Source organism: Nipponia nippon, unplaced genomic scaffold (assembly GCF_047370975.1).
Source record: "Nipponia nippon isolate SJK-2023a ecotype South Korea unplaced genomic scaffold, ASM4737097v1 scaffold_52, whole genome shotgun sequence".
NCBI classification, from domain to species: Eukaryota; Metazoa; Chordata; class Aves; order Pelecaniformes; family Threskiornithidae; genus Nipponia; species Nipponia nippon.
In genome coordinates, this window is record NW_028262372.1 from 437,510 (window position 1) to 462,609 (window position 25,100).

Here is a 25,100-nt window from a genome sequence, read left to right on the forward strand (position 1 = left end):
GCGCCCGCAGCTTCCTGGGGCGGGGGGGGGGGGGGCCCCCGCGTGCACCCGGGGATCGGGGCCGGGAGGTGACGGCGCCGCACGCGCAGGTATGGGGCGGGGGGGGGGGGTGTGGGGCGGGGGGGATGGTGTGGGGCAGGGGGGGGCCGCTGTGGGGCCCGGGCACAGGGGGTGAACCCCCAGAGCTGGGGGGGGTGCGGTTATGGGGCAGCCGGAGGCCTCGGTCCCCCACTTATGGGGCAGGCGGACACAGGCGTTCCCTACTTATGGGGCAGACGGACGCATGCGTTCCCTACTTATGGGGCAGCCGGAGGCCGGGGTCCCCACTTAGGGGGCAGACGGACGCATGCGTTCCCCACTTATGGGGCAGCCGGAGGCCTAGGTCCCCCAGTTATGGGGCAGGCGGAGGCCGGGGTCCCCACTTATGGGGCAGACGGAGGCCGGGGTTCCCACTTATGGGGCAGCCGGAGGCCTGGGTCCCCCACTTATGGGGCAGGCGGACGCGTGCGTTCCCTACTTATGGGGCAGCCGGAGGCTGGGGTCCCCCAGTTATGGGGCAGGCGAGGCCGGGGTCCCCCACTTATGGGGCAGACGGACACGGGTGTTCCCTACTTATGGGGCAGACGAACACTGGGGTCCCCACTTATGGGGCAGCCAGAGGCCTGGGCCCCCCACTTATGGGGCAGGTGGATGCGTGTGTTCCCCACTTATGGGGCAGCCGGAGGCCGGGGTCCCCTACTTGTGGGGTGCCCCATTTTGGCGCGCGGGAGCTATGGGGCGGGCGAACGCCTGGGTTCCTGAAGCGCGTGGGGCCGTGGGGCACCCGGGCCCCACAGTTGTTATGGGGCGCGCGGACGCCTGGGTCCCCCCAGTTATGGGGCGCCTGGGGCCCCTCCGCTGCCTCGTGCCCCATTGCTGCCCCATAGCGGGGCCCCACGGCTCGTGGGGGGGAGATAAGGCGGCCCTGCCCCACGGCGTGGCCCTGAGCACCGGGACTTGTGGGCCCCCCAACTTGTGGGGCAGCATCCAATGGACCCGTGGGCCCCCCAACTTGTGGGGCAGGATCCGATGGCCTTGTGGGCCCCCCAACTTGTGGGGCAGGATCCGATGGACCCGTGGGCCCCCCAACTTGTGGGGCAGCATCCGCTGGACTCGTGGGCCCCCCAACTTATGGGGCAGCATCCGCTGGACTCGTGGGCCCCCCAACTTGTGGGGCAGGATCCGATGGACCCGTGGGCCCCCCAACTTGTGGGGCAGCATCCGCTGGACTCGTGGGCCCCCCAACTTATGGGGCAGCATCCGCTGGACTCGTGGGCCCCCCAACTTGTGGGGCAAGATCCGCTGGACTCGTGGGCCCCCCAACTTATGGGGCAGCATCCGCTGGACTCGTGAGCCCCCCAACTTATGGGGCAGGATCCAATGGACCCGTGGGCCCCCCAACTTGTGGGGCAGGAGCCCCCCGCTACCGTTGCTGGATCCGGCGTGGGCGCCGGCAGCTGCATCAGCTCCCGACCGCAGCGCGGCAGCCGCCGAGTGTGGGGCACGGAACGGGGGCAGGGGGGGACACACGCAGGTGTCCGGGCCCCACGGCTGCCCCCCAACCACCCCCCGTCTCCCCATAGGCCCCATGGAGGCTCCCTGGCCCCACGGCGGCCTATGGGGCCTGGCCCTCCTGCCCCCCGCCTTGCTGCTGGCCGCCCTCTGCGCCCGCTGCCGTCGACCCCGTGGTGAGTTGGGGGGCACTTGGGGGTCTGGGGGGCGCTTGGGGGACTGGAGCAGCACTTGGGGGTCCGGGGGGCACTTGGGGGTCTGGAGCAGCACTTGGGGGGGTCACGGGGGGGCACTTGGGGGTCTGGGGGAACTTGGGGGACTTGTGGGTCTGGGGGGGCACTTGTGGGTCCAGGAGCCACTTGGGGGTCTGGGGGGGCACTTGTGGGTCCGGGGGCACTTAGGGGTCTGGGGGGGCACTTGGGGGTCTGGGGGGTCACGTGTGGGTCTGGGAGCACTTGGGGGTCCAGGAGCCACTTGGGGGCCTGGGAGAGCACTTGTGGGTCCGGGGGGCACTTGGGGGTCTGGGGGGGCACTTGTGGGTCCGGGGGCACTTGTGGGTCCGGGGGGCACTTGGGGGTCTGGGGGGGCACTTGTGGGTCCGGGGGCACTTGTGGGTCCGGGGGCACTTGTGGGTCCGGGGGCACTTGTGGGTCCGGGGGCACTTGTGGGTCCGGGGGCACTTGTGGGTCCGGGGGCACTTGTGGCTCTGGGGGGCACTTGGGGGTCTGGGGGCACTTGGGGGTCCAGGAGCCACTTGTGGGTCTGGGGGGGGCACTTGTGGGTCCGGGGGGCACTTGGGGGTCACAGGGGCACTCGGGGCCCCCTCACCCCCCTCTGCCCCCCCCAGGCCATGGCGCCCAGGTGGACAACTACGACTACAAGTGAGAGCTGGGGGGCGGGGGTTGGGGGGCGGGGGTTGGGGGGCAGCCGTGGGGCCCGGACGCCTGGGTCCCCCCCCACCCCACGGCTGTGGGGGTCTGACCCCCCTCCCTCCCCCCCCCAGGCCCCCTCCCCCCGCCCCCCACAGCAGGTTCATGGTCATCACCCCCCCCAGATGTGAGTGCTCTGCCCCACGGCGCCTCTGCCCCACGGCGCCTCTGCCCCACGGCGGCCTCCTCCTCCTCCTCCCCCGCGGCCTTCCCCGTCCCCCGCCCCACGGCGTCCCCAGCCCCACGGCGCGTTCCCCCCCAGCCCCACAGCGTACCCCCCCCCCAGCCCCATAGCGCATCCCCAGCCCCACGGCATCCCCAGCCCCACAGCGTACCCCCCCCAGCCCCATAGCGCGTCCCCAGCCCCACGGCGTCCCCAGCCCCATGGCGTGTCCCCCCAGCCCCACGGCGTCCCCAGCCCCATGGCGTGTCCCCAGCCCCACGGCATCCCCAGCCCCACAGTGTGTCCCCCCCAGCCCCACGGCGCCCCCAGCCCCATAGCGTGTCCCCAGCCCCATAGCGCGCCCCCCAGCCCCATAGCGCACCCCCCAGCCCCACACTGTCCCCCCAGCCCCACGGCGCCCCCAGCCCCACGGCATCCCCAGCCCCATAGCGTGTCCCCAGCCCCATAGCGCGCCCCCCAGCCCCACACTGTCCCCCCCAGCCCCACGGCGCCCCCAGCCCCACAGCGTGTCCCCCCAGCCCCACGGCCCCCCAGCCCCATAGCGTGTCCCCAGCCCCATAGCGCGCCCCCCAGCCCCATAGCGCACCCCCCAGCCCCACACTGTCCCCCCAGCCCCACGGCGCCCCCAGCCCCACGGCATCCCCAGCCCCATAGCGTGTCCCCAGCCCCATAGCGCGCCCCATAGCGCACCCCCCAGCCCCACACTGTCCCCCCCAGCCCCACGGCATCCCCAGCCCCACAGCGTGTCCCCCCAGCCCCACGGCCCCCCCAGCCCCATAGCGTGTCCCCAGCCCCATAGCGCGCCCCCCGGCCCCACGGCGCCCCCAGCCCCACGCTGCCCCCCAGGCCCCTCGCAGCCCCCCGGGAACCCGCAGCCGCCCCAGTGGGGCCCCACGGCCGAGAGCACCCTGCAGCTCCCGTGGGTGATGGGGGCGGGGGTGGGGGGTGGGGGGGGGTGGGGGTGGGGGGTGGGGGTGGGGGGGTCAAGGGCACCGTGGAGCTGGGGTGGGGGGTGGGGGGCACTTATGGGGCTGGGGACGGGGAACGTGTGGGGCTGGGGATGGGGCTGGGGGCCACTTGTGGGGGGGGGCACTTGTGGGGCTGGGGGGCACTTGTGGGGCTGGGGGAGGCACTTGTGGGGCTGGGGGCACTTGTGGGGCTGGGGGGGCACTTGTGGGGCGGGGGGCACTTGTGGGGCAGGGGGCACTTGTGGGGCTGGGGGAGGCACTTGTGGGGCTGGGGGCACTTGTAGGGCTGGGGGCACTTGTGGGGCTAGGGGTACTTGTGGGGCTGGGGGGCACTTGTGGGGCTGGGGAACACTTGTAGGGCTGGGGGCACTTGTGGGGCTGGGGGTACTTGTGGGGCTGGGGGGGGCACTTGTGGGGCGGGGGGCCACTTGTGGGGCTGGGGGGCACTTGTGGGGCTGGGGGGGCACTTGTGGGGCTGGGGAACACTTGTAGGGCTGGGGGCACTTGTGGGGCTGGGGGAGGCACTTGTAGGGCTGGGGGCACTTGTGGGGCTGGGGGGCACTTGTGGGGCTGGGGGTACTTGTGGGGCTGGGGGGGCACTTGTGGGGCTGGGGGTACTTGTGGGGCTGGGGGAGGCACTTGTAGGGCTGGGGGCACTTGTGGGGCTGGGGGTACTTGTGGGGCTGGGGGGCACTTGTAGGGCTGGGGGTACTTGTGGGGCTGGGGGGGCACTTGTGGGGCTGGGGGGGCACTTGTGGGGCTGGGGGGCACTTGTGGGGCGGGGGGCCACTTGTGGGGCTGGGGGCCACTTGTGGGGCTGGGGGCCACTTGTGGGGCGGGGGGGCACTTGTGGGGCTGGGGGGCCACTTGTGGGGCTGGGGGCCACTTGTGGGGCTGGGGGCCACTTGTGGGGCGGGGGGGGCACTTGTGGGGGTGGGGGGGACTTGTGGGGGTGGGGGGCACTTGTGGGGGTGGGGGGCACTTGTGGGGCGGGGGGGCACTTGTGGGGCTGGGGGGGCACTTGTGGGGCTGGGGGGCCACTTGTGGGGCTGGGGGCTGTCCCCACGCCCCCCCGCCCCCCAGCTCCCCCAGCCCTCCCAGAGCCGCCGCGTCTCCGTCGCCCACCCCGACCCGGGTGAGTCTCTGCGGGGTGACGCCCTGCCCCCCAGCCCCACCCCCACCCCCCCGGTCCCTGACGTCACCCCCGGGTCCCTGACGTCACCGCCGGGTGTCGTCCCCCCCTCCCCCCAGCTCCCCGGGACCCCCCGCACCCCCCGACGGAGACGATGACTACAGCAACGAGCCCTACGCCACCGGCTACGTGTGGGTGACCGCTGTCACCCCCCGTCACCCCCCCGTCACCCCCCCGCTGTCACCCCCCGCTGTCACCCCCCGTCACCCCCCCGTCACCCCCCGTCACCCCCCGCTGTCACCCCCGCTGTCACCCCCGCTGTCACCCCCCCGTCACCCCCCGCTGTCACCCCCGCTGTCACCCCCCGCTCCCCGTCACCCCCCCGCTGTCACCCCCCGCTGTCACCCCCCGTCACCCCCACTGTCACCCCCGCTGTCACCCCCCTGCTGTCACCCCCCTGTCACCCCCCGCCGTCACCCCCGCTGTCACCCCCGCTGTCACCCCCCGTCACCCCCCGTCACCCCCCGCTGTCACCCCCGCTGTCACCCCCCTTCTGTCACCCCCCGCTGTCACCCCCGCTGTCACCCCCCTGTCACCCCCCGTCACCCCCCCGTCACCCCCCCGTCACCCCCGCTGTCACCCCCCCGCTGTCACCCCCCGCTGTCACCCCCCGTCACCCCCCGCTGTCACCCCCGCTGTCACCCCCCCGCTGTCACCCCCCGTCACCCCCCGCTGTCACCCCCCCGCTGTCACCCCCCCGTCACCCCCCGTCACCCCCCGCTGTCACCCCCGCTGTCACCCCCCGCTGTCACCCCCCGTCACACCCCCCCGCTGTCACCCCCCCGTCACCCCCCGCTGTCACCCCCCCGTCACCCCCCGCTGTCACCCCCCCGTCACCCCCCCCGCTGTCACCCCCGCTGTCACCCCCTCTTGTCACCCTTCCCGGTGCCCCTCCCCCCACCCCCGGTGTCACCACTCCACGGTGTCACCCCCCCCCATGTCACCCCCGACCCCCCCCAATGTCACCCCCCATGACGTCACCCCCATGACGTCACCCCCCATGACGTCACCCCCCATGACGTCACCCCCGTCCCCTCTTGCCCCCAGCATGGTGCTCCCGGACCAGGTGGCGAAGGACGGGGCCCCCCGGGCCGGGAGAGCGGATCCTCGGGTGCGGCCCCCTCCCCCCTCCCCCTCCCCCACCCCCCCGTGTCCCCCTCCCCCCACGTCCCCAATGTCCCCACATCCCCATCCCCCCCGTCCCCCATCTTGTCCCCCCATCCGCCATCTTGTCCCCCTGTCCCCCCCATGTCCCCCATCCTGTCCGTCTGTCCCCTGTCTGCCATCTTGTCCCCCCGTCCCCCATCCTGTCCGTCTGTCCCCATGTCCCCCATCTTGTCCCCCCATCCGCCATCTTGTCCGCCCATCCCCCATCCTGTCCGTCTGTCCCCCGTCCCCCATCTTGTCCCCCCATCCGCCATCTTGTCCCCCCGTCCCCCATCCTGTCCGTCTGTCCCCTGTCCCCCATCTTGTCCCCCCATCCGCCATCTTGTCCCCCCGTCTGCCATCTTGTCCCCCCGTCCCCCATCCTGTCCGTCTGTCCCCATGTCCCCCATCTTGTCCCCCCATCCGCCATCTTGTCCCCCCGTCCCCCATCCTGTCCGCCTGTCCCCCATCCGCCATCTTGTCCCCCCATCCGCCATCTTGTCCCCGCGTCCCCCCCTGACCCCGTCTCTCGCAGCGGCGCCGGGCGAGGAGTACGAGAACGTCCCCGAGGGCGCCCGCGGCTCCTTGGGTGAGACCCACGGCTGCCCCACGGCTGCCCCATAGCCTGACCCACAGCCTGACCCACGGCTGCCCCACAGCTGCCCCATAGCTGCCCCATAGCTGCCCCACAGCTCTGCCCTGCAGCCCCATAGCCCTGACCCATAGCCTGTCCCCCCCAGACCCACAGCCCTGCCCCATAGCTGCCCCATAGCCACCCCCCAGCCCCATAGCCTGCCCCATAGCCCCACAGCCCTGCCCCATAGCCAGCCCCATAGCTGCCCCACAGCTGCCCCCAGCCCCATAGCTTCCCCATAGCCGCCCCATAGCTGCCCCCCAGCTGCCCTACAGCTGCCCCATAGCCACCCCACAGCTGCCTCCCAGCCCCATAGCTGCCCCATAGCCGCCACACAGCTGCCCCACAGCTGCCCCCAGCCCCATAGCTTCCCCATAGCCAGCCCCATAGCTGCCCCACAGATGCCCCCCAGCCCCATAGCTGGCCCCCAGCTGCCCCATAGCTGCCCCATAGCCGCCCCACAGCTGCCCCACAGCTGCCCCATAGCCCCATAGCTGCCCCATAGCCACCCCCAGCCCCATAGCTGCCCCACAGCTGCCCCATAGCCGCCCCACAGCTGCCCCACAGCCGCCCCCCAGCCCCACAGCTGCCCCATAGCCACCCCGCAACCCCATAGCCGCCCCACAGCTGCCCCATAGCCGTCCCCCAGCCCCACAGCTGCCCCCCAGCCCCATAGCCGCCCCATAGCCGCCCCACAGCTGCCCCATAGCCGCCCCCCAGCCCCATAGCCGCCCCATAGCCACCCCACAGCTGCCTCCCAGCCCCATAGCTGCCCCATAGCCGCCACACAGCCGCCCCACAGCCGCCCCATAGCCGCCCCACAGCTGCCCCATAGCCGCCCCCCAGCCGCCTGACCCCCGGCCGCCCCACAGGCGACAGCCTGGAGTACATCAACGTCCCCCCGGGCGGCTCCAGCCCCTGCGACGGTGAGTGGGGGAGGGGGGGGGGGGGAGGGGTGTCCCCCCAAATGTGGGGTCCCCCCACGTGACACCCCCCCTCCCCCCTCCCCCTTGTCCCCGCAGCCAGCGAGAGCGAGGACTACGGCCCCGACTACGAGAACCTCTGAGCCCGGTCGCCCCCAAATCCCCCCTTTTTCACCCCAAACCGGAGCCCCTCCCCCCCCCCCAATCCCGGGTTGTCCCCCCAAAATCGCCCCTCCCCCCACAAATCCCCGGTTTTCCCCCCAAAATCGCCCCTCCCCCCACAAATCCCCGGTTTTCCCCCCAAAATGGCCCCTCCCCCCCCCCAAATCCCCGGGTTTCCCCCCAAAATGGCCCCTCCCCCCCCCCCAAATCCCCGGGTTTCCCCCCAAAATCGCCCCTCCCCCCACAAATCCCCCGTTTTCCCCCCAAAATCGCCCCTCCCCCCCCAAATCCCCGGGTTTCACCCCAAAATGGCCCCTCCCCCACCCCAAATCCCCGGGTTTCACCCCAAAATGGCCCCTCCCCCCCCCAAATCCCCGGGTTTCCCCCCAAAATGGCCCCTCCCCCACCCCAAATCCCCGGTTTTCACCCCAACATAGCCCCTCCCCCCCAAATCCCCGGGTTTCACCCCAAAATGGCCCCTCCCCCACCCCAAATCCCCGGGTTTCACCCCCAAAATGGCCCCTCCCCCCCCCAAATCCCCGGGTTTCACCCCAAAATGGCCCCTCCCCCACCCCAAATCCCCGGTTTTCACCCCAAAATGGCCCCTCCCCCCCAAATCCCCCGTTTTCACCCCAAAATGGCCCCTCCCCCCCCAAATCCCCGGGTTTCACCCCAAAATGGCCCCTCCCCCACCCCAAATCCCCGGGTTTCACCCCAAAATGGCCCCTCCCCCACCCCAAATCCCCGGTTTTCACCCCAAAATGGCCCCTCCCCCCCAAATCCCCGGGTTTCACCCCAAAATGGCCCCTCCCCCACCCCAAATCCCCGGGTTTCACCCCAAAATGGCCCCTCCCCCCCCCCAAATCCCCGGGTTTCACCCCAAAATGGCCCCTCCCCCACCCCAAATCCCCGGTTTTCACCCCAACATAGCCCCTCCCCCCAAATCCCCGGGTTTCACCCCAAAATGGCCCCTCCCCCACCCCAAATCCCCGGGTTTCACCCCAACATAGCCCCTCCCCCCACAAATCCCCGGGTTTCACCCCCAAAATGGCCCCTCCCCCCACAAATCCCGGGTTGTCCCCCCCAAAATGGCCCCTCCCCCACCCCAAATCCCCATTCCCCCCCCCCAAAATGGCCCCTTCGCCCCCCCCCCCCTTTCGCGCCCCTCCCCCCGCTGACCCCTCCCCCTCTCTCCCACAGGCCCTCGGACGCCGCGGGGGGGGACGGAGCCCCTCCCCCACCCCCCGCCCCTCCCCCCCCCCCATTAATTTATTGCGTGGCCTCCGAAACCCTGACGCAGCCTGAGAAGGGGCCACGGCCCCACGGGACCCACGGATCTGCCTGAGACCCACAGATCCCCTGGGACCCACAGATCCCTCCGTGACCCACAGATCCCGCCTGGGACCCACGGATCCCCCCAGGACCCACAGATCCACCCGGGACCCATAGATCTGCCTGAGACCCACAGATCCCCCCCGGGACCCACAGATCCCCCCTGGGACCCACGGATCTCCCCGGGACCCACAGATCCCCCCCGAGACCCATAGATCCCCCCGCGACCCACAGATCTGCCTGAGACCCACAGATCCCCCCCGGGACCCACAGATCCCCCCAGGACCCACGGATCCCCCGGGACCCATAGATCCCCCCGAGACCCATAGATCCCCCTGCGACCCACAGATCCGCCTGGGACCCACAGATCCCCCCCAGGACCCACAGATCCTGCCTGGGACCCACGGATCCCCCCAGGACCCACAGATCCGCCCGGGACCCATAGATCTGCCTGAGACCCACAGATCCCCCCCGGGACCCACAGATCCCCTGGGACCCACGGATCCCCCCAGGACCCACAGATCCACCCGGGACCCATAGATCTGCCTGAGACCCATAGATCCCCCCGCGACCCACAGATCCCCCCTGGGACCCACGGATCTCCCCGGGACCCACAGATCCCCCCGAGACCCATAGATCCCCCCGCGACCCACAGATCCACCTGGGACCCACAGATCCCCCCCAGGACCCACGGATCCCCCGGGACCCATAGATCTGCCTGAGACCCACAGATCCCCCGCGACCCACAGATCCCCCCCCCCCCAATAAAGCCGCGCCCCCCCCCCAGAAGCGCGGGGCTGCGCCGGGGGGCACTTGGGGGGCAGAGGTGGGGCCCAGCCCCATAACCAAGCGGGGGCGGGGTGCTGCTGTGGGGGGGGGAGGGGCCTTTATTGGGGGGGGGGGTTGGGCTCCTCGGGCTCCTCGTCGAAGGTGAGGGTGCGTCGCAGGCCGCCCATGGGGCTGGGGGATCTGTGGGGCAGAGCCGGGGGTCAGGCGTGGGGCAGAGCGGCGCCGTGGGGCAGAGCGGCGCCGTGGGGCGGAGGTGGGGGAGGGGGAAAAATGGGGGGGGGGGGGCTCAGCGCCGCTGTGACCCCCTCCTGCCCCACGGCGCCGCCCCACGGCGCCGCCCCACGGCGCCGCCCCACGGACCTCTGGGAGCTGCGGCCCCGCGACGCGGCCTCCTCCTCCTCCTCCTCCTCCTCTTCGTCTTCCTCCTCCCAGAAGCTGGGGGGGGGCCAGAGCAGGGAGCGGGGGGGGGTGGCGGGGGGGCGCAGCCATGGGGCTGGGCCCCATAGCGCGCCCCATAGCCGCCGGAGGGCGAGCCGGCATCCCTGGGGACGGGGAAAGCGGTGAGAGGAGGCGCCGTGGGGCGGGGATGGGGGATGGGATATTGCGCCGTGGGTCGCGCCGTGGGGCTGGGCCCCATAGCGTGCCCCATAGCGCGAGCCGGCATCGCTGGGACCCAGGAAAGCGGTGAGAGGAGGCGCCGTGGGGCGGGGATGGGGGGCGGGGGATGGGATTTGGGGCGGGTGCTCGCGCCGTGGGTCGCGCCGTGGGGCTGGGCCCCGTAGCGTGCCCCATAGCGTGAGCCAGCATCGCTGGGATGCGGGAAAGCGGGGAGAGGAGGCGCCGTGGGGCGGGGATGTGGGGCGGCTGGTCGCGCCGTGGGTCGCGCCGTGGGTCGCGCCGTGGGGCTGGGCCCCATAGCGTGCCCCATAGCGCGAGCCAGCATCGCTGGGGAGGGGGAAAGCGGGGAGAGGAGGCGCCGTGGGGCGGGGATGGGGGGCGGGGGATGGGATGTGGGGCGGGTGGTCGCCCCGTGGGTCGCGCCGTGGGGCTGGGCCCCATAGCGTGCCCCATAGCGCGAGCCGGCATCGCTGGGATGGGAAAGCGGGGAGAGGAGGTGCCGTGGGGCGGGGATGTGGGGCGGGGGATGGGATGTGGGGCGGGTGCTCGTGCCGTGGGTCGCGCCGTGGGGCTGGGCCCCGTAGCGTGCCCCATAGCGTGAGCCAGCATCGCTGGGATGCGGGAAAGCGGGGAGAGGAGGCGCCGTGGGGCGGGGATGTGGGGCGGGGGATGGGATGTGGGGCAGGTGGTCGCGCTGTGGGTCGCGCCGTGGGGCTGGGCCCCATAGCGTGCCCCATAGCGTGAGCCAGCATCGCTGGGATGCGGGAAAGCGGGGAGAGGAGGCGCCGTGGGGCGGGGATGTGGGATGGGATATTGCGCCGTGGGTCGCGCCGTGGGGCTGGGCCCCATAGCGTGCCCCATAGCGCGAGCCGGCATCGCTGGGATGTGGGAAAGCGGGGAGAGGAGGTGCCGTGGGGCGGGGATGTGGGGCGGGGGATGGGATGTGGGGCGGGTGCTCGTGCCGTGGGTTGCGCCGTGGGGCTGGGCCCCGTAGCGTGCCCCATAGCGCGAGCCGGCATCGCTGGGATGCAGGAAAGCGGGGAGAGGAGGCGCCGTGGGGCGGGGATGGGGGGCGGGGGATGGGATGTGGGGCGGGTGCTCGCGCCGTGGGTCGCGCCGTGGGTCGCGCCGTGGGGCTGACCTTCAGCCAGGCCTCCAGGCGCCTGAGGGCTTCGTCGGCCCAGCGGGTGAGGACCCTCCACCTCCCGGCCCTCCTCACCGCCCCCCAAGTCAACAGCTCCTCCGCCGTGGGTCGCCGCCGTGGGTCCGGCTCCAACATGGCCGCCACCACCTCCCTCAGCTCGGCCGGGAAACCTGGCGGGGGAGGGAGGACGCGGGGAGGAAGACGCGGGGCGGACGCGGCCCCGCCCGCCCCTCCCCCCGCCGTACCTGCCGCCGCGCCGTGGGGCAGCCCCGCCCGCCGCAGCTCCTGCCACCCCTCCCCCGCCGCCGGCAGCCGCCGCCCGACCCCCAACTCCAAGATGGTCAACCCCAGGCTGAAGATGTCGGCGGGGGGCCCCGGCGACCCCCCGAGAACCTCGGGGGCGGCGTACCGGGGGTCGCCGCCGTCGCCGCCATCTTGTCCCCACCCCCCTTCCCCCGGCGTCGCCGAAACGCCGAAATCGGCCAAGCGGCAGCCGCCGGGGGCGAGGAGGACGTTGGCGGGTTTGAGGTCGAGGTGGGCCATGGGGCGGGCGTGGAGGTGGCGCAGGGCGAGCAGGAGGTCCCAGAGGTAGCCCCACAGGCGCCACGGGGCCACCGCCGCCCCCCGCTCCCCCCACGGCCGCCGCAAGCTGCCGGCGGCGCAGAGCTGGGTCTGGAGGTGGAGGCGGCCCCGCTCCTCCCAGCCCCGCAGCAGGGGGAGGCAGTGGGGGTGCAGCCCGGCGCCCCGCTGCTTGGCCGCCTCCGCCATCTTGCGGCGCCGGTCGAGGGGACCCCGGAAGGGGCGGCGGCTCCGTTTGATGGCGTAGAGGCGGCCGTCCTCCCGGCTGCGCACCTGCGGGGGGCGGGGCCCAGAGGTGGGGGCGGGGCCCAGAGGTGGGGGCGGGACCCAGAGGTGGGGTGGGACCCAGAGGTGGGGGGCGGGGCCAAGAGGTGGGGGCGGGGCCCAGAGGTGGGGGTGGGACCCAGAGGTGGGGGCGGGACCCAGAGGTGGGGGGCGGGGCCCAGAGGTGGAGGCGGGGCCCAGAGGTGGGGGCGGGACCCAGAGGTGGGGTGGGACCCAGAGGTGGGGGGCGGGGCCAAGAGGGGGGGGCGGGGCCCAGAGGTGGGGGTGGGACCCAGAGGTGGGGGCGGGACCCAGAGGTGGGGGGCGGGGCGCAGAGGGGGGGGCGGGGGCCAGGGGGGGGGGTGGGGCCGAGAGGGGGGGGGGGGAGCCGGAGGTGGGGGCGGGACCCAGAGGTGGGGGCGGGGCCCAGAGGTGGGGGCGGGACCCAGAGGTGGGGGGCGGGACCCAGAGGTGGGGGTGGGGCCCAGAGGTGGGGGGGGGGCCCAGAGGTGGGGGTGGGGCCCAGAGGGGGGGGCGGGACCCAGAGGTGGGGGGTGGACCCATAGATGTGGGATGGGAGCCAGAGGTGGGGGGCGGGGCCAAGAGGGGGGGGCGGGACCCGGAGGTGGGGGGGGGGGGCCAGAGGTGGGGGGGGGGCGGAGAGGTGGGGGGTGGGACCCGAAGGTGGGAGTGGGACCCAGAGGGGGGGGCGGGACCCAGAGGTGGGGGCGGGGCCCAGAGGTGGGGGCGGGGCCCAGAGCTGGGGGCGGGACCCAGAGCTGGGGGCGGGGCCCAGAGGTGGGGGCGGGGCCCAGAGGTGGGGGCGGGACCCAGAGGTGGGGGGCGGGGCCCAGAGGTGGGGGCGGGGCCCAGAGGTGGGGTGGGACCCAGAGGTGGGGGCGTGGCCCAGAGGTGGGGGCGGGGCCCAGAGGTGGGGGGCGGGGCCCAGAGGTGGGGGCGGGGCCAAGAGGTGGGGGCGGGATCCAGAGGTGGGGGCGGGGCCCAGAGGTGGGGGCGGGACCCAGAGGTGGGGGGCGGGGCCCAGAGGTGGGGGCGGGGCCAAGAGGTGGGGGCGGGGCCCAGAGGTGGGGGCGGGGCCAAGAGGTGGGGGCGGGACCCAGAGGTGGGAGCGGGGCCAAGAGGTGGGGGGGGGGGCCAGAGGTGGGGGGGGGGCGCAGAGGCGGGGGGCGGGGCCCAGAGGGGGGGGCGGGGGCAAGAGGTGGGGGCGGGGGCCAGAGGTGGGGGTGGGACCCAGAGGTGGGGGGCGGGACCCAGAGGTGGGGGCGGGGCCCAGAGGTGGGGGCGGGGCCCAGAGGTGGGGGCGGGGCCCAGGCGTGGGGGGGGGGCCCAGGGGTGGGGGGCGGGAGCCAGCGGTGGGGGGCGGGACCCAGAGGTGGGGGCGGGGCCAAGAGGTGGGGGCGGGACCCAGAGGTGGGGGCGGGGCCAAGAGGTGGGGGCGGGGCCCAGAGGTGGGGGCGGGACCCAGAGGTGGGGGCGGGACCCAGAGGTGGGGGTGGGACCCAGAGGTGGGGGCGGGACCCAGAGATGGGGGTGGGACCCAGAGGTGGGGGCGGGCCCATAGACGTGGGGTGGGACCCAGAGGTGAGGGGTGGGACCCAGCGGTGGGGGGTGGGACCCAGCGGTGGGGGGCGGGACCCAGAGGTGGGGGCGGGACCCAGAGGTGGGGGCGGGACCCAGAGGTGGGGGCGGGCCCATAGACGTGGGGTGGGACCCAGAGGTGGGGGCGGGACCCAGAGATGGGGGAGGGACCCAGAGGTGGGGGGTGGGACCCAGAGGTGGGGGCGGGACCCAGAGGTGGGGGGTGGGACCCAGAGGTTGGGGGCGGGGCCAAGAGGTGGGGGCGGGCCCATAGACGTGGGGTGGGACCCAGAGGTGGGGGCGGGACCCAGAGGTGGGGGCAGGACCCAGAGGTGGGGGCGGGACCCAGAGGTGGGGGTGGGACCCAGAGATGGGGGCGGGACCTAGAGGTGGGGGCGGGACCCAGAGGTGGGGGCGGGAGCCAGCGGTGGGGGGTGGGACCCAGAGGTGGGGGCGGGACCCATAGATGTGTGGGGCAGGACCCATAGACGTGTGGGGCGGGACCCAGAGATGTGGGGCGGGACCCATAGACGTGTGGGGCGGGACCCATAGATGTGGGGCGGGACCCATAGACATGTGGGGCGGGACCCATAGATGTGGGGCGGGACCCATGGATGTGGGGCGGGCCCGTGGGGGGTGGGTGGGTTCCCAGCCCCGCCCCACGGGGCGGCCCCACGGCGCCCCTCCCCCCCTACCTTGTAGACCTCCCCGAAGGAGCCGCGGCCCAGGCACCCCAGGACCTGGAGGCGCGGGGGGAAGGGGGAGTGGGGGGGGGGGGGGGGGGGAGGGGCGGCCCCGCCCCCCTCCCCCTCCCCCCCCCCCCCTGCCCCTCCCCCCTCCGCCTCGGCGGTGCAGCGGGTCCAGGCGGGGGGAGGGGGCGGCCCGAGATGCGGCTGAGGCTGCGCTGGGGGAAGGGGCGGCGGGGGGTGGGGGGAGGGGGGTGAGGAAAGGGGGGAGGGGGGCAGGGGGGAGGGGCATGGCGGGGGGAGGGGCTGGGGGGGGAAGGGGGGGTGTTAGGGATGGGGGAAGGGCGGGGGCGTGCTGACCCACAGAGCCTCTGCCCCATAGATCCACGGCTGCCCCATAGCCCCCCCCACCCCCACATCGCCCCTCCCCCCCCGGCCCCACATCGCCCCACGGCCGCTCCTGCCCCATAGATCCCAGCCCCACATCGCCCCTCCCCCCGCACATCGCCCCACATCGCCCCTCCCCCCTCAGCCCCACATCGCCCCACATCGCCCCCCTCCCCCCGGCCCTACATCGCCCCCCCGGCCCCACATCGCCCCTCCCCCCGGCCCCACATCGCCCCACATCTCCCCTCCCCCCCCGGCCCCACATCGCCCCACATCGCCCCTCCCCCCGGCCCCACATCGCCCCACATCTCCCCTCCCCCCGGCCCCACATCGCCCCACATCGCCCCACATCTCCCCTCCCCCCCCCCCCCGCTCCCCACTCACCCGGCTGTGTGGGGGAGGGGTGGTCCCGGGGTGTCACGTGATTGGGGGGGGGGACCCGGGGGGGGGGGGGAGTCACGTGATTGGAAAGGGGGGGAGGGGGGGAGGAGGGGGTCGTCCCCGATCGCGGTTGGGTCCCGGCTCCGGCTCCCGCCAACGGCTCCCGCCCAACGGCCGCGCCGGCCACGCCCCCTCCCCCGGCAGCCAATGGCGAGCCAGCCCCGCCCCCCTTCCCGGCATCCCCTTCCCCTCCCCCCCCCCCCCCCCCACAAAACCCCCCCACACCCCCCCCCCAAATCCTTTTTTTTCCCGCCGTTTCGGGGGGGGGGGGGGGGGAGGGGCGCGGGCTCCCCCTCCCCCACCCGGGGGGGGAGGGGGGGCGCGTTTTGGCGGGAAATGGGGGGGGAGGGGGGCCCCTATGGGGTTCGGGGGAGGTCCCTATAGGGTCGGGGGGGTCCCCTATGGGGCTGGGGGTCCCCTATAGGGTTGGGGGTCCCCTATGGGGTTCGGGGGGTCCCCTATGGGGCTGGGGGTCCCCTATAGGGTTGGGGGTCCCCTATAGGGTTCGGGGGGTCCCCTATGGGGTGGGGGGGGTCCCCTATAGGGTTGGGGGTCCCCTATGGGGTGGGGGGGGTCCCCTATAGGGTTGGGGGTCCCCTATGGGGTTCGGGGGGTCCCCTATGGGGCTGGGGGTCCCCTATAGGGTTGGGGGTCCCCTATAGGTTTTGGGGGGTCCCCTATGGGGTTCGGGGGGGTCCCCTGTGGGGTGGGGGGTCCCCTATAGGGCTTGGGGGTCCCCTATGGGGTTCGGGGGGGTCCCCTATAGGGTATTCAGGGTCCCTATAGGGGTGCTGGGGTCCCCTGTGGGGCTGGGGGTCCCCTATGGGGTCTTGGGGGTCCCCTATAGGCTGTGGGGGGCCCCTATGGGGTCTTGGGGTCCCCTATAGGGTTTGAGGATGCTCTATAGGGGTCTTGGGGGTCCCCTATAGGGTTTTGGGGGGTCCCCTATAGGGCTTAGGGGTCCTCTATAGGCTCAGGGGGGGTCCCCTATGGGGTTTGGGGGGGGTCCCCTATAGGAGTTAAGGGGGGGTCCCCTATAGGGCTTAGGGGTCCCCTATAGGGTTTGGGGATGCTCTATAGGGTCTTGGGGTCCCCTATAGGGTTTTGGGGTCCCCTATAGGGTATTGAGGCCCCCCCCCCCCCGCAAGGTTTTAGGGTCCCTATAGGGGTTTGGGGGTCCCCTATAGGATATTTAGGGTCCCCGCACAGGCCCCTAGGGAGATTTCGGGGTCCCCTATAGCGTTTTTGGGGTCCCCTATGGCATTTTCGGGGTCCCCCATCGGGTTTCGGGGACCCCTATAGATTTTTCGGGGTCCCCTATAGATGTTGGGGTCCCCTATAGATTGTGGGGTCCCCTATGGATTTTCGGGGGCCCCCATGGAGTTTTGGGGACCCCTATAGGGGTTTGGGGGTCCCCTATAGGGTTTTGGGGACCCCCTATAGAATTTTGGGGGCCCCATCGGGTTTTGGGGTCCCTTATAGGTTTTTGGGGTCCCCTATAGGATTTCGGGGTGCCCTATGGCATTTTCGGGGTCCCCCATGGATTTCGGGGTCCCCTATGGATTTTTGGGGTCCCCTATGGATTTTTGGGGGCCCCATCGGGTCTTGGGGTCCCCTATGGCATTTTCGGGGTCCCCCATCGGGTTTTGGGGACCCCTATAGATTTTTCGGGGTCCCCTATAGATGTTGGGGTGCCCTATAGATTGTGGGGTCCCCTGTAGATTTTCGGGGTCCCCTATGGATTTCGGGGTCCCCTATGGAGTTTTGGGGGCCCCATCGGGTCTTGGGGTCCCCTATAGATTCCGGGGTCCCCTATGGATTTCGAGGTCCCCTATGGATTTTTGGGGTCCCCTATGGATTTTTGGGGGCCCCATCGGGTCTTGGGGTCCCCTATAGATTTTGGGGTCCCCATAGGAGTCCGGGGTCCCCTATAGATTCCAGGGTCCCCTATGGATTCCGGGGTCCCCTATGGATTTTTGGGGGCCCCTATGGATTTTTGGGGGCCCCATCGGATCTTGGGGTCCCCTATAGATTTCGGGGTCCCCATAGGAGTCCGGGGTCCCCTATAGATTCCGGGGTCCCCTATGGATTCCGGGGTCCCCTATGGATTTTTGGGGGCCCCATCGGGTCTTGGGGTCCCCTATAGATTCCGGGGTCCCCTATGGATTTCGGGGTCTCCATGGGATTCCAGGGTCCCCTATAGATTTCGGGGTCCCCTATAGCGTGCCCAGCCGCCCCCCCCCCCCCCCCCCCCCGGGAGGGACTTGGGGGGGGGGGGGGGAGGGGTTGGGGGAGGGGCCGCCGACCTCAAAGCGGGGCGGCGAGGGCGAGGAGGGCGGCGAGGAGGGCGACGTCGGCGCGGCGCGGCGGGGCGTCGGCGGGGGCGGGGGGGACGAAGGCGACGCCGGGGGCGCGGGGGCCGATCCAGGCGGCGTAGGAGCTGACGCGGGTGTAGACGCCGGGGCGGTTGGGGACGGCGCAGCCTTCGCCCCAGCTGACGATGCCGGCCAGGACCCAGCGCCCGCCGGCGCGGCAAACCAAGGGGCCGCCCGAGTCGCCCTGCCGGGAAGGAGAGCTGGCGGCGCCGGGCCGGAAGCGCCGGCGCGACGCCGTGGCGGGAAGGAGAGCTGGCGCCGCGTCACCGATATCGGCACCGTGGCGGGAAGGAGAGCTGGCGCCGCGGCGCCAAAAGCGGCGCCGTGTCACCGAAAGCGTCGCCATGGCGGGAAGGAGAGCTCGCACCGCGTCACCAAAAGCGGCACCGCGTCACTGAAAGCGTCACCATGGTGGGAAGGAGAGCTGGCGCCGCGTCACCGATATCGGCACCGCGTCACCGAAAGCATCACCGCGTCACCGAAAGCGTCGCCATGGCGGGAAGGAGAGCTCGCACCGCGTCACCGAAAGCGGCACCGCGTCACTGAAAGCGTCGCCATGGCGGGAAGGAGAGCTGGCGCCGCGTCACCGATATCGGCACCGTGGCGGGAAGGAGAGCTGGCGCCGCGGCGCCGAAAGCGGCGCCGTGTCACCGAAAGCGTCGCCATGGCGGGAAGGAGAGCTGGCGCCGCGTCACCGATATCGGCACCGTGGCGGGAAGGAGAGCTGGCGCCGCGGCGCCAAAAGCGGCGCCGTGTCACCGAAAGCGTCGCCATGGCGGGAAGGAGAGCTCGCACCGCGTCACCGATATCGGTGCTGTGGCGGGAAGGAGAGCTGGCGCCGCGTCACCGATATCGGCACCGCGTCACCGAAAGCGTCACCGCGTCACCGAAAGCGTTGCCATGGCGGGAAGGAGAGCTGGTGCCGCGTCACCGAAAGCGTCGCCATGGCGGGAAGGAGAGCTGGCGCCGCGTCGCCGATATTGGTGCTGTGGCGGGAAGGAGAGCTGGCGCCGCGTCGCCGAAAGCGGCACCGCGGCACTGGAAGTGGCACCGTGGCGGGAAGGCGAGCTGGCACCGCGTCACCGAAAGCGGCACCGCGTCACCAAAAGCGTCGCCATGGCAGGAAGGAGAGCTGGCACCACGTCACCGAAAGCGGCACCGCGTCACTGAAAGCGTCACCATGGTGGGAAGGAGAGCTGGTGCCGCGTCGCCAATATTGGCGCTGTGGCGGGAAGGAGAGCTGGCGCCGCGTCGCCGAAAGCGGCACCGCGGCACCGGAAGCGTCACCGAAAGCGTCGCCGCGGCGGGAAGGCGAGCTGGCGCCGCGTCGCCGAAAGCAGCACCGTGTCACCAGAAGCGGCACCACGTCACCGATATTGGCGCCATGGCGGGAAGGAGAGCTGGCGCCGCGTCACCGAAAGCGGCACCGCGGCACCGGAAGCAGCGCCGCGTCACTGGAAGTGGCACCGTGGCGGGAAGGAGAGCTGGCACCGCGTCACCGGAAGCAGCGCTGCGGCGGGAAGGAGAGCTCGCACCACATCACCTCACCGAAAGCGTCACCGAATCACCGAAAGCGTCGCCATGGCGGGGGAAGGCGAGCTGGCGCCGCGTCACCAACATCGGTGCTGTGGCGGGAAGGAGAGCTGGCGCCGCGTCACCGAAAGCAGCACCGTGTCACCGGAAGTGGCGCTGCGTCACCGAAAGCGTCGCCATGGCGGGAAGGAGAGCTCGCACTGCGTCACCGAAAGCGGCACTGCGTCACTGAAAGTGTCGCCATGGCAGGAAGGCGAGCTGGCGCCGCGTCGCCGAAAGCAGCACCGTGTCACCAGAAGCGGCACCGCGTCACCGATATCGGCGCCATGGCGGGAAGGCGAGCTGGCGCCATGGTGCCAAAAGCAGCGCTGTGGCGGGAAGGAGAGTTCGCACCGCGTCACCGAAAGCGTCACCGCGTCACCGGAAGCGGCGCCGCGTCACCGGAAGCGGCGCCGCGGCGGGAAGGAGAGCTGGCGCCGCGTCGCCGAAAGCGCCGGCGCCCTCACCTTACACGTGTCCTTCAGGCCCTCGGCGTAGCCGGCGCACAGCATGTCGTCTCGGATGCGGCGCGGCGGCAAAGCCCGGCCCATGTCGATGGCGTAGAGGCGCCGGCAGGTCTCCTGCGCCATGATGGGCACCTCCAGTTTCTGAAGGCGCCGGGGCGAGGGGAGGTCCTCTGCGGCACGAAGGGCGCCGTTGGGGGGTGCCGGCGCCCACCCTTGGGTGCTCTTGGCCGGGGTTGGGCCCCCTTGGCCATCGTTGGGTGTCGTTGGCCATCGTTGGGTGCCATTGGGTCCCCTTGGCCGTGGTTGGGTCCCCTTGGCCATCGTTGGGTGCCGTTGGGTGCCGTTGGGTCCCCTTGGCCATCATTGGGTGCCATTGGCCATCATTGGGTGCCATTGGCCATCGTTGGGTGCCGTTGGGTGCCCTTGGCCATCGTTGGGTGCCATTGGGTCCCCTTAGCCATGGTTGGGCCCCCTTGGCCATCGTTGGGTGCCGTTGGGTGCCGTTGGGTGCCCTTGGCCATCGTTGGGTGCTGTTGGGTCCCCTTGGCCATCGTTGGGTGCCCTTGGCCATCGTTGGGTGCCGTTGGGTGCCGTTGGGTGCCCTTGGCCATCATTGGGTGCCATTGGGTGCCCTTGGCCATCGTTGGGTGCCCTTGGCCATGGTTGGGTCCCCATTGGCTCCCCTTGACCCCGTTGGGTCCCCATTGGGTGCTCTTGACCCCCATTGGCTTCCCTCGACCCCCATTGGCTCCCCTCGACCCCCCTGGGTGGCCCCGCCCCCCGCCGCCGCCTCACCTCCCTCCTGGATGTCCCCCCAGCCGGTGGTGACGCAGCGGGTGCCGGGGGGGAAGCGGAGGGCGGGGGTGGGGAGGCAGACGGGCAGGACGGCGTCGGAGAAGGTGACGGGCCGGGCCAGCTGGGCCAGCGCGATGTCCCCGCTGGTGGCCTCGCCGGCGTAGCTGGGGTGGGGGAGGAGCCGACCCAAGGGCACGACCACGCCCGGGCCTGGTGGCCCCGAGAGCTCCTGCACCCCCAGCAGCACCGCGTATTCCTGGGGGTCCCGGCTCCTGCGGGCGACGGGCCACCGTTGGGTCCCTTTGGCCACCGTTGGGTGCCCTTGGCCACCGTTGGGTCCCTTTGGCCACCATTGGGTCCCTTTGGCTACCGTTGGGTGCCCTTGGCTACCATTGGGTCCCCTTGGCTACCGTTGGGTCCCTTTGGCCGCCATTGGGTCCCTTTGGCCACTGTTGGGTGCCCTTGGCTACCGTTGGGTTACCTTGGCTACCATTGGGTCCCTTTGGCTACCGTTGGGTGCCCTTGGCTACCGTTGGGTTACCTTGGCCACCGTTGGGTGCCCTTGGCTACCGTTGGGTCCCTTTGGCCACCGTTGGGTGCCCTTGGCTACCGTTGGGTGCCCTTGGCCACCGTTGGGTCCCCACCCCACCCCAGACCCCAGAACTGGTCCCACCACCCCCTCCCCCGCCCCCCAACTGGTCCCACCACTCCCCAACTGGTGCCACCACCCCATCCCCTGCCCCCCAACTGGTCCCACCACCCCCTCCCCCACCCCAGAACTGGTCCCACCACTCCCCAACTGGTGCCACCACCCCACCCCACGCCCCCCAACTGCTCCCACCACCCCCCAACTGGTCCCACCACATCCCCACACCCCACAACTGGTCCCACCACCCCGTCCCCCGCCCCCCAACTGGTCCCACCACCCCACCCCACGCCCCCCAACTGCTCCCACCACCCCTCAACTGGTCCCACCACCCCACCCCACGCCTCCCAACTGGTCCCACCACCCCCCAACTGGTCCCACCACCCCCTCCCCCCCCCGCCAACTGCTCCCCCCGCCCCGCCCGCGGCCCCGCCCGCGGCCCCGCCCGCCCACTCACGCCTGGAAGCAGTGGGCGGCGGTCAGGACCCACTGGGGGGCCACCAGCGAGGCCCCGCAGACGTGGGCCCCCCGGCGCAGGAGGCTGCCCTGCCACGGCCACTCCCCGGGCCCCGCGTCCTCCCCCCCCACGTTGCGCAGCAGCCCCACGGGCCGCGGGCGGCCGCAGGCTGGGGGGGAGACGGGGACACGGGGGGACGCGGGGACGCGTCAGGGACGGGGGGGCACGAGGGGACGGGGGGACATGGGGACGCGTCAGGGACAGGGGGACACGGGGACACGGGGGGACGCGGGGACGCGTCAGGGACGGGGGGACACGGGGACACGGGGGGACATGGGGACGCGTCAGGGACGAGGGGGAACGAGGGGACATGGGGACACGAGGGGACGTGGGGACACGGGGACGTGGGGACATGGGGACGCGTCAGGGACGGGGGGGAACGAGGGGACGTGGGGACATGGGGACATGGGGACGTGGGGATGCGTCAGGGACAGGGGGACATGGGGACACGAGGGGACGTGGGGACACGGGGACGTGGGGACATGGGGACGCGTCAGGGACGGGGGGGAACGAGGGGACATGGGGACACGAGGGGACGTGGGGACATGGGGACATGGGGACGTGGGGACGCGTCAGGGACAGGGACATGGGGACACGAGGGGACATGGGGACACGGGGACGTGGGGACATGGGGACGCGTCAGGGACAGGGGGACACGAGGGGACATGGGGACACGAGGGGACGTGGGGACACAGGGACGTGGGGACATGGGGACGTGGGGACGCGTCAGGGACATGGGGACATGGGGACACGAGGGGACATGGGGACGCGTCAGGGACGGGGGGGCACGAGGGGACGTGGGGACATGGGGACATGGGGACACGGGGACGCGTCAGGGACAGGGGGACACGGGGACACGAGGGGACGTGGGGACACAAGGGGACACAGGGACACAAGGGGACGTGGGGACATGGGGACAGGGGGACAGGGGGACAGGGGGACAGGGGGACGCGTTGGGGAAGGGCACACGGGGACAAATCGGGGGGATGGGGGCCTTTGGGGACACTGGGGGGGGATGGGGGGACTCTGGGAATACTGGAGGGACACTGGGGGGACACTGGGGGGTGGGGGGGACATTGGGGACACTGAGGGGGGGACATTGGAGGGGGATGGGGGGATGGGGGGACACTGGGGACACTGGGAATACTGGGGGGGGGATGGGGGGGGGCTCACCCAGCTCCGCCCGCGTCACCGGGGGCTGCTCCGCTGGGGGGAGGGGAGAGGAGAGAGGTGAGGGGGACCCCAACCCCCACCCCCACCCCCACCCCCCCCCCCCGCGTCCTGGGTCCCCCCCAACCCCCCACCCCCCCGGTGTCCTCAGGTGACCCCGCTCCCATCCCCCACCCAGGGTGGGGGCACCCCAACATCCGGGCCCCACAGATGTGGGGCGGGGGGGGGGGGGACGAGCCCCAACATCTGGGCCCCATAGAATGGGGGGGGGACCCCATATGTGGGGGGGGGGGACACCCCAACATCCGGGCCCCACAGATGTGGGGCGGGGGGGGGGGGGGGGAACGGGACACCCCAAGATGTGGGGCAGGGCCCCCCCAGCTCCTACCTGCTCGGCCGTCGCCGTGGGGCCGGTCGCAGCCGTGGGCCCCGAGCCGTGGGGCGCAGAGGAGGAGGAGGAGGAGGAGGAGGAGGGGGAGGAAGGAGGCGAGGGCGGGGGTGGCCATGGCAGAGCCGAGCCCCCCAACCTGGCGCCCCACGGCCTGGGAACCCCCTTAAATGGGGCGGGGGTGGGGGCGGGGCAGGGCGGGGCAGGGCGGGGCGCCGCAAGCCGTCCAACGGGTTCGCCCGCGCCGCCGGGGGTGGGGGAGGGGAGGGGAGGGGGGTCCCTGGCCCCACATCGCCCCACGGAACCCCCAATGTGTGGGGCAGGTGTGGGGCTGGGTGGGGGGTCCCTGGCCCCACATCGCCCCACAGAACCCCAATGTGTGGGGCAGGTGTGGGGCTGGGTATGGGGTCCCTGGCCCCACATCGCCCCACGGAACCCCCAATGTGTGGGGCAGGTGTGGGGCAGGTGTGGGGCTGGGTGGGGGGTCCCTGGCCCCACATCGCCCCATGCCGTGGGGCAGCCGTGGGGCAGCCGTGGGGCTCAGCCCGACATCACCCACGTGTGGGGCCGCCGTGGGGCCGCTATGGGGCTGAGACCCACATCACCCCAATGTGTGGGGCAGCCGTGGGGCCGCCATGGGCCCCAGCCCCACATCGCCCACGTGTGGGGCCGCCGTGGGGCCGCTATGGGGCCCAGCCCCACATCTCCCCATGCCGTGGGGCAGCCGTGGGGCGGCCGCGGGGCAGCCGTGGGGCCGCCATGGGGCCCAGCCCCACATCGCCCACGTGTGGGGCCGCCGTGGGGCTGGGCCGCGGGGGTTCCTCGCCCCACGCCCAAGGCCGGGGCCCGACCGGCTCCGCCGTGGGGCGAGGTGGGGCAGGAACGGCTCCGTCAGCAAAAATCCGTGGGGCCCGGCCGCCTCGGGGGGAGGGGAGGGCACCCACAGCACCCGGACCCCCCACCCCCCCCCGGGGCACCCAAATCCCCCATGGGGCAACCAAATCCCCCTATGGGGCACCCAAATCCCCCCCCGGGGCACCCAAATCCCCCCCAGAGCACCCAAATCCCCCCCATGGGGCACCCAAATTCCCCTATGGGGCAACCAAATCCCCTGTGGGGCACCCAAATCCCCCCCGGGGCAAGCAAATCCCCTAGGGGGCACCCAAATCCCCCCGGGGCACCCAAATCCCCCCGGGGCAAGCAAATCCCCTAGGGGGCACCCAAATCCCCCCGGGGCACCCAAATCCCCCCCGGGGCAAGCAAATCCCCTGTGGGGCACCCAAATCCCCCATGGGGCACCCAAATCCCCCCGGGGCAACCAAATCCCCTATGGGGCACCCAAATCCCCCCCAGGGCACCCAAATCCCCTATGGGGCACCCAAATCCGCCCCCGGGGCACCCAAATCCCCCCCGGGGCAACCAAATCCCCCCCCGGGGCAACCAAATTCCCCCCCGGGGCACCCAAATCCCCCCAGGGCACCCAAATCCCCCCCATGGGGCACCTAAATCCCCTATGGGGCACCCAAATCCCCCCAGGGCACCCAAATCCCCTACGGGGCACCCAAATCCCCCCGGGGCACCCAAATCCCCCCCCGGGGCAACCAAATCCTCACCCTCGCCCCCCCCCCCTTCGCCGTCTTTT

The 25,100-nt window shown here is 72.4% G+C and overlaps 4 protein-coding genes across 12 annotated transcripts in view; 2 read left to right on the top strand and 2 right to left on the bottom strand.

The window, feature by feature from the left end:
• The window catches only part of ATP2A1 (ATPase sarcoplasmic/endoplasmic reticulum Ca2+ transporting 1), a 78,385-nt gene extending 53,953 nt beyond the window's left edge, over positions 1–24,432 (top strand). The window contains exon 23 of the mRNA XM_087735089.1: positions 24,413–24,432. The gene's annotated coding sequence lies outside the window, so the exon portion shown is untranslated. The remainder of the gene's footprint in view (positions 1–24,412) is intronic.
• On the top strand, positions 35–9,025 carry LOC148051861 (uncharacterized). The gene is made up of 12 exons (XM_087735059.1): positions 35–89; positions 1,623–1,727; positions 2,399–2,432; positions 2,555–2,607; positions 3,511–3,583; positions 4,725–4,787; positions 4,884–4,955; positions 5,872–5,945; positions 6,506–6,559; positions 7,477–7,530; positions 7,627–7,675; positions 8,890–9,025. Exons 2-11 carry the CDS (start codon positions 1,628–1,630, stop codon positions 7,668–7,670), a joined length of 621 nt encoding a protein of 206 aa, XP_087591185.1. The 5' UTR covers positions 35–89; positions 1,623–1,627; the 3' UTR covers positions 7,671–7,675; positions 8,890–9,025.
• On the bottom strand, positions 9,865–14,789 carry PKMYT1 (protein kinase, membrane associated tyrosine/threonine 1). Its single transcript, XM_087735198.1, has 5 exons — positions 14,710–14,789; positions 11,818–12,424; positions 11,570–11,742; positions 10,171–10,352; positions 9,865–9,990 (listed from the first exon to the last, which is right to left on the bottom strand). The coding sequence occupies exons 2-5, from the start codon at positions 12,338–12,340 to the stop codon at positions 9,909–9,911; spliced, it is 960 nt and encodes a 319-aa protein (XP_087591324.1). The 5' UTR covers positions 12,341–12,424; positions 14,710–14,789; the 3' UTR covers positions 9,865–9,908.
• LOC148051863 (serine protease 33-like) lies at positions 17,622–24,515 on the bottom strand. 9 transcript variants are annotated; one of them, XM_087735158.1, is made up of 6 exons: positions 23,459–23,706; positions 23,074–23,106; positions 21,841–22,009; positions 20,738–21,009; positions 19,943–20,112; positions 17,622–18,087 (listed from the first exon to the last, which is right to left on the bottom strand). In XM_087735158.1, exons 1-6 carry the CDS (start codon positions 23,574–23,576, stop codon positions 17,836–17,838), a joined length of 1,014 nt encoding a protein of 337 aa, XP_087591284.1. In that variant the 5' UTR covers positions 23,577–23,706; the 3' UTR covers positions 17,622–17,835. The 9 variants fall into 9 exon arrangements, with proteins under 9 accessions (XP_087591284.1, XP_087591279.1, XP_087591287.1 ...); XM_087735153.1 differs by lacking the exon at positions 21,841–22,009 and having other exon boundaries at positions 23,459–24,515; XM_087735161.1 differs by lacking the exons at positions 17,622–18,087; positions 21,841–22,009 and adding an exon at positions 19,506–19,636 and having other exon boundaries at positions 19,948–20,056; positions 23,459–24,515.
• Between the last annotated feature and the right edge of the window lie 585 nt (positions 24,516–25,100).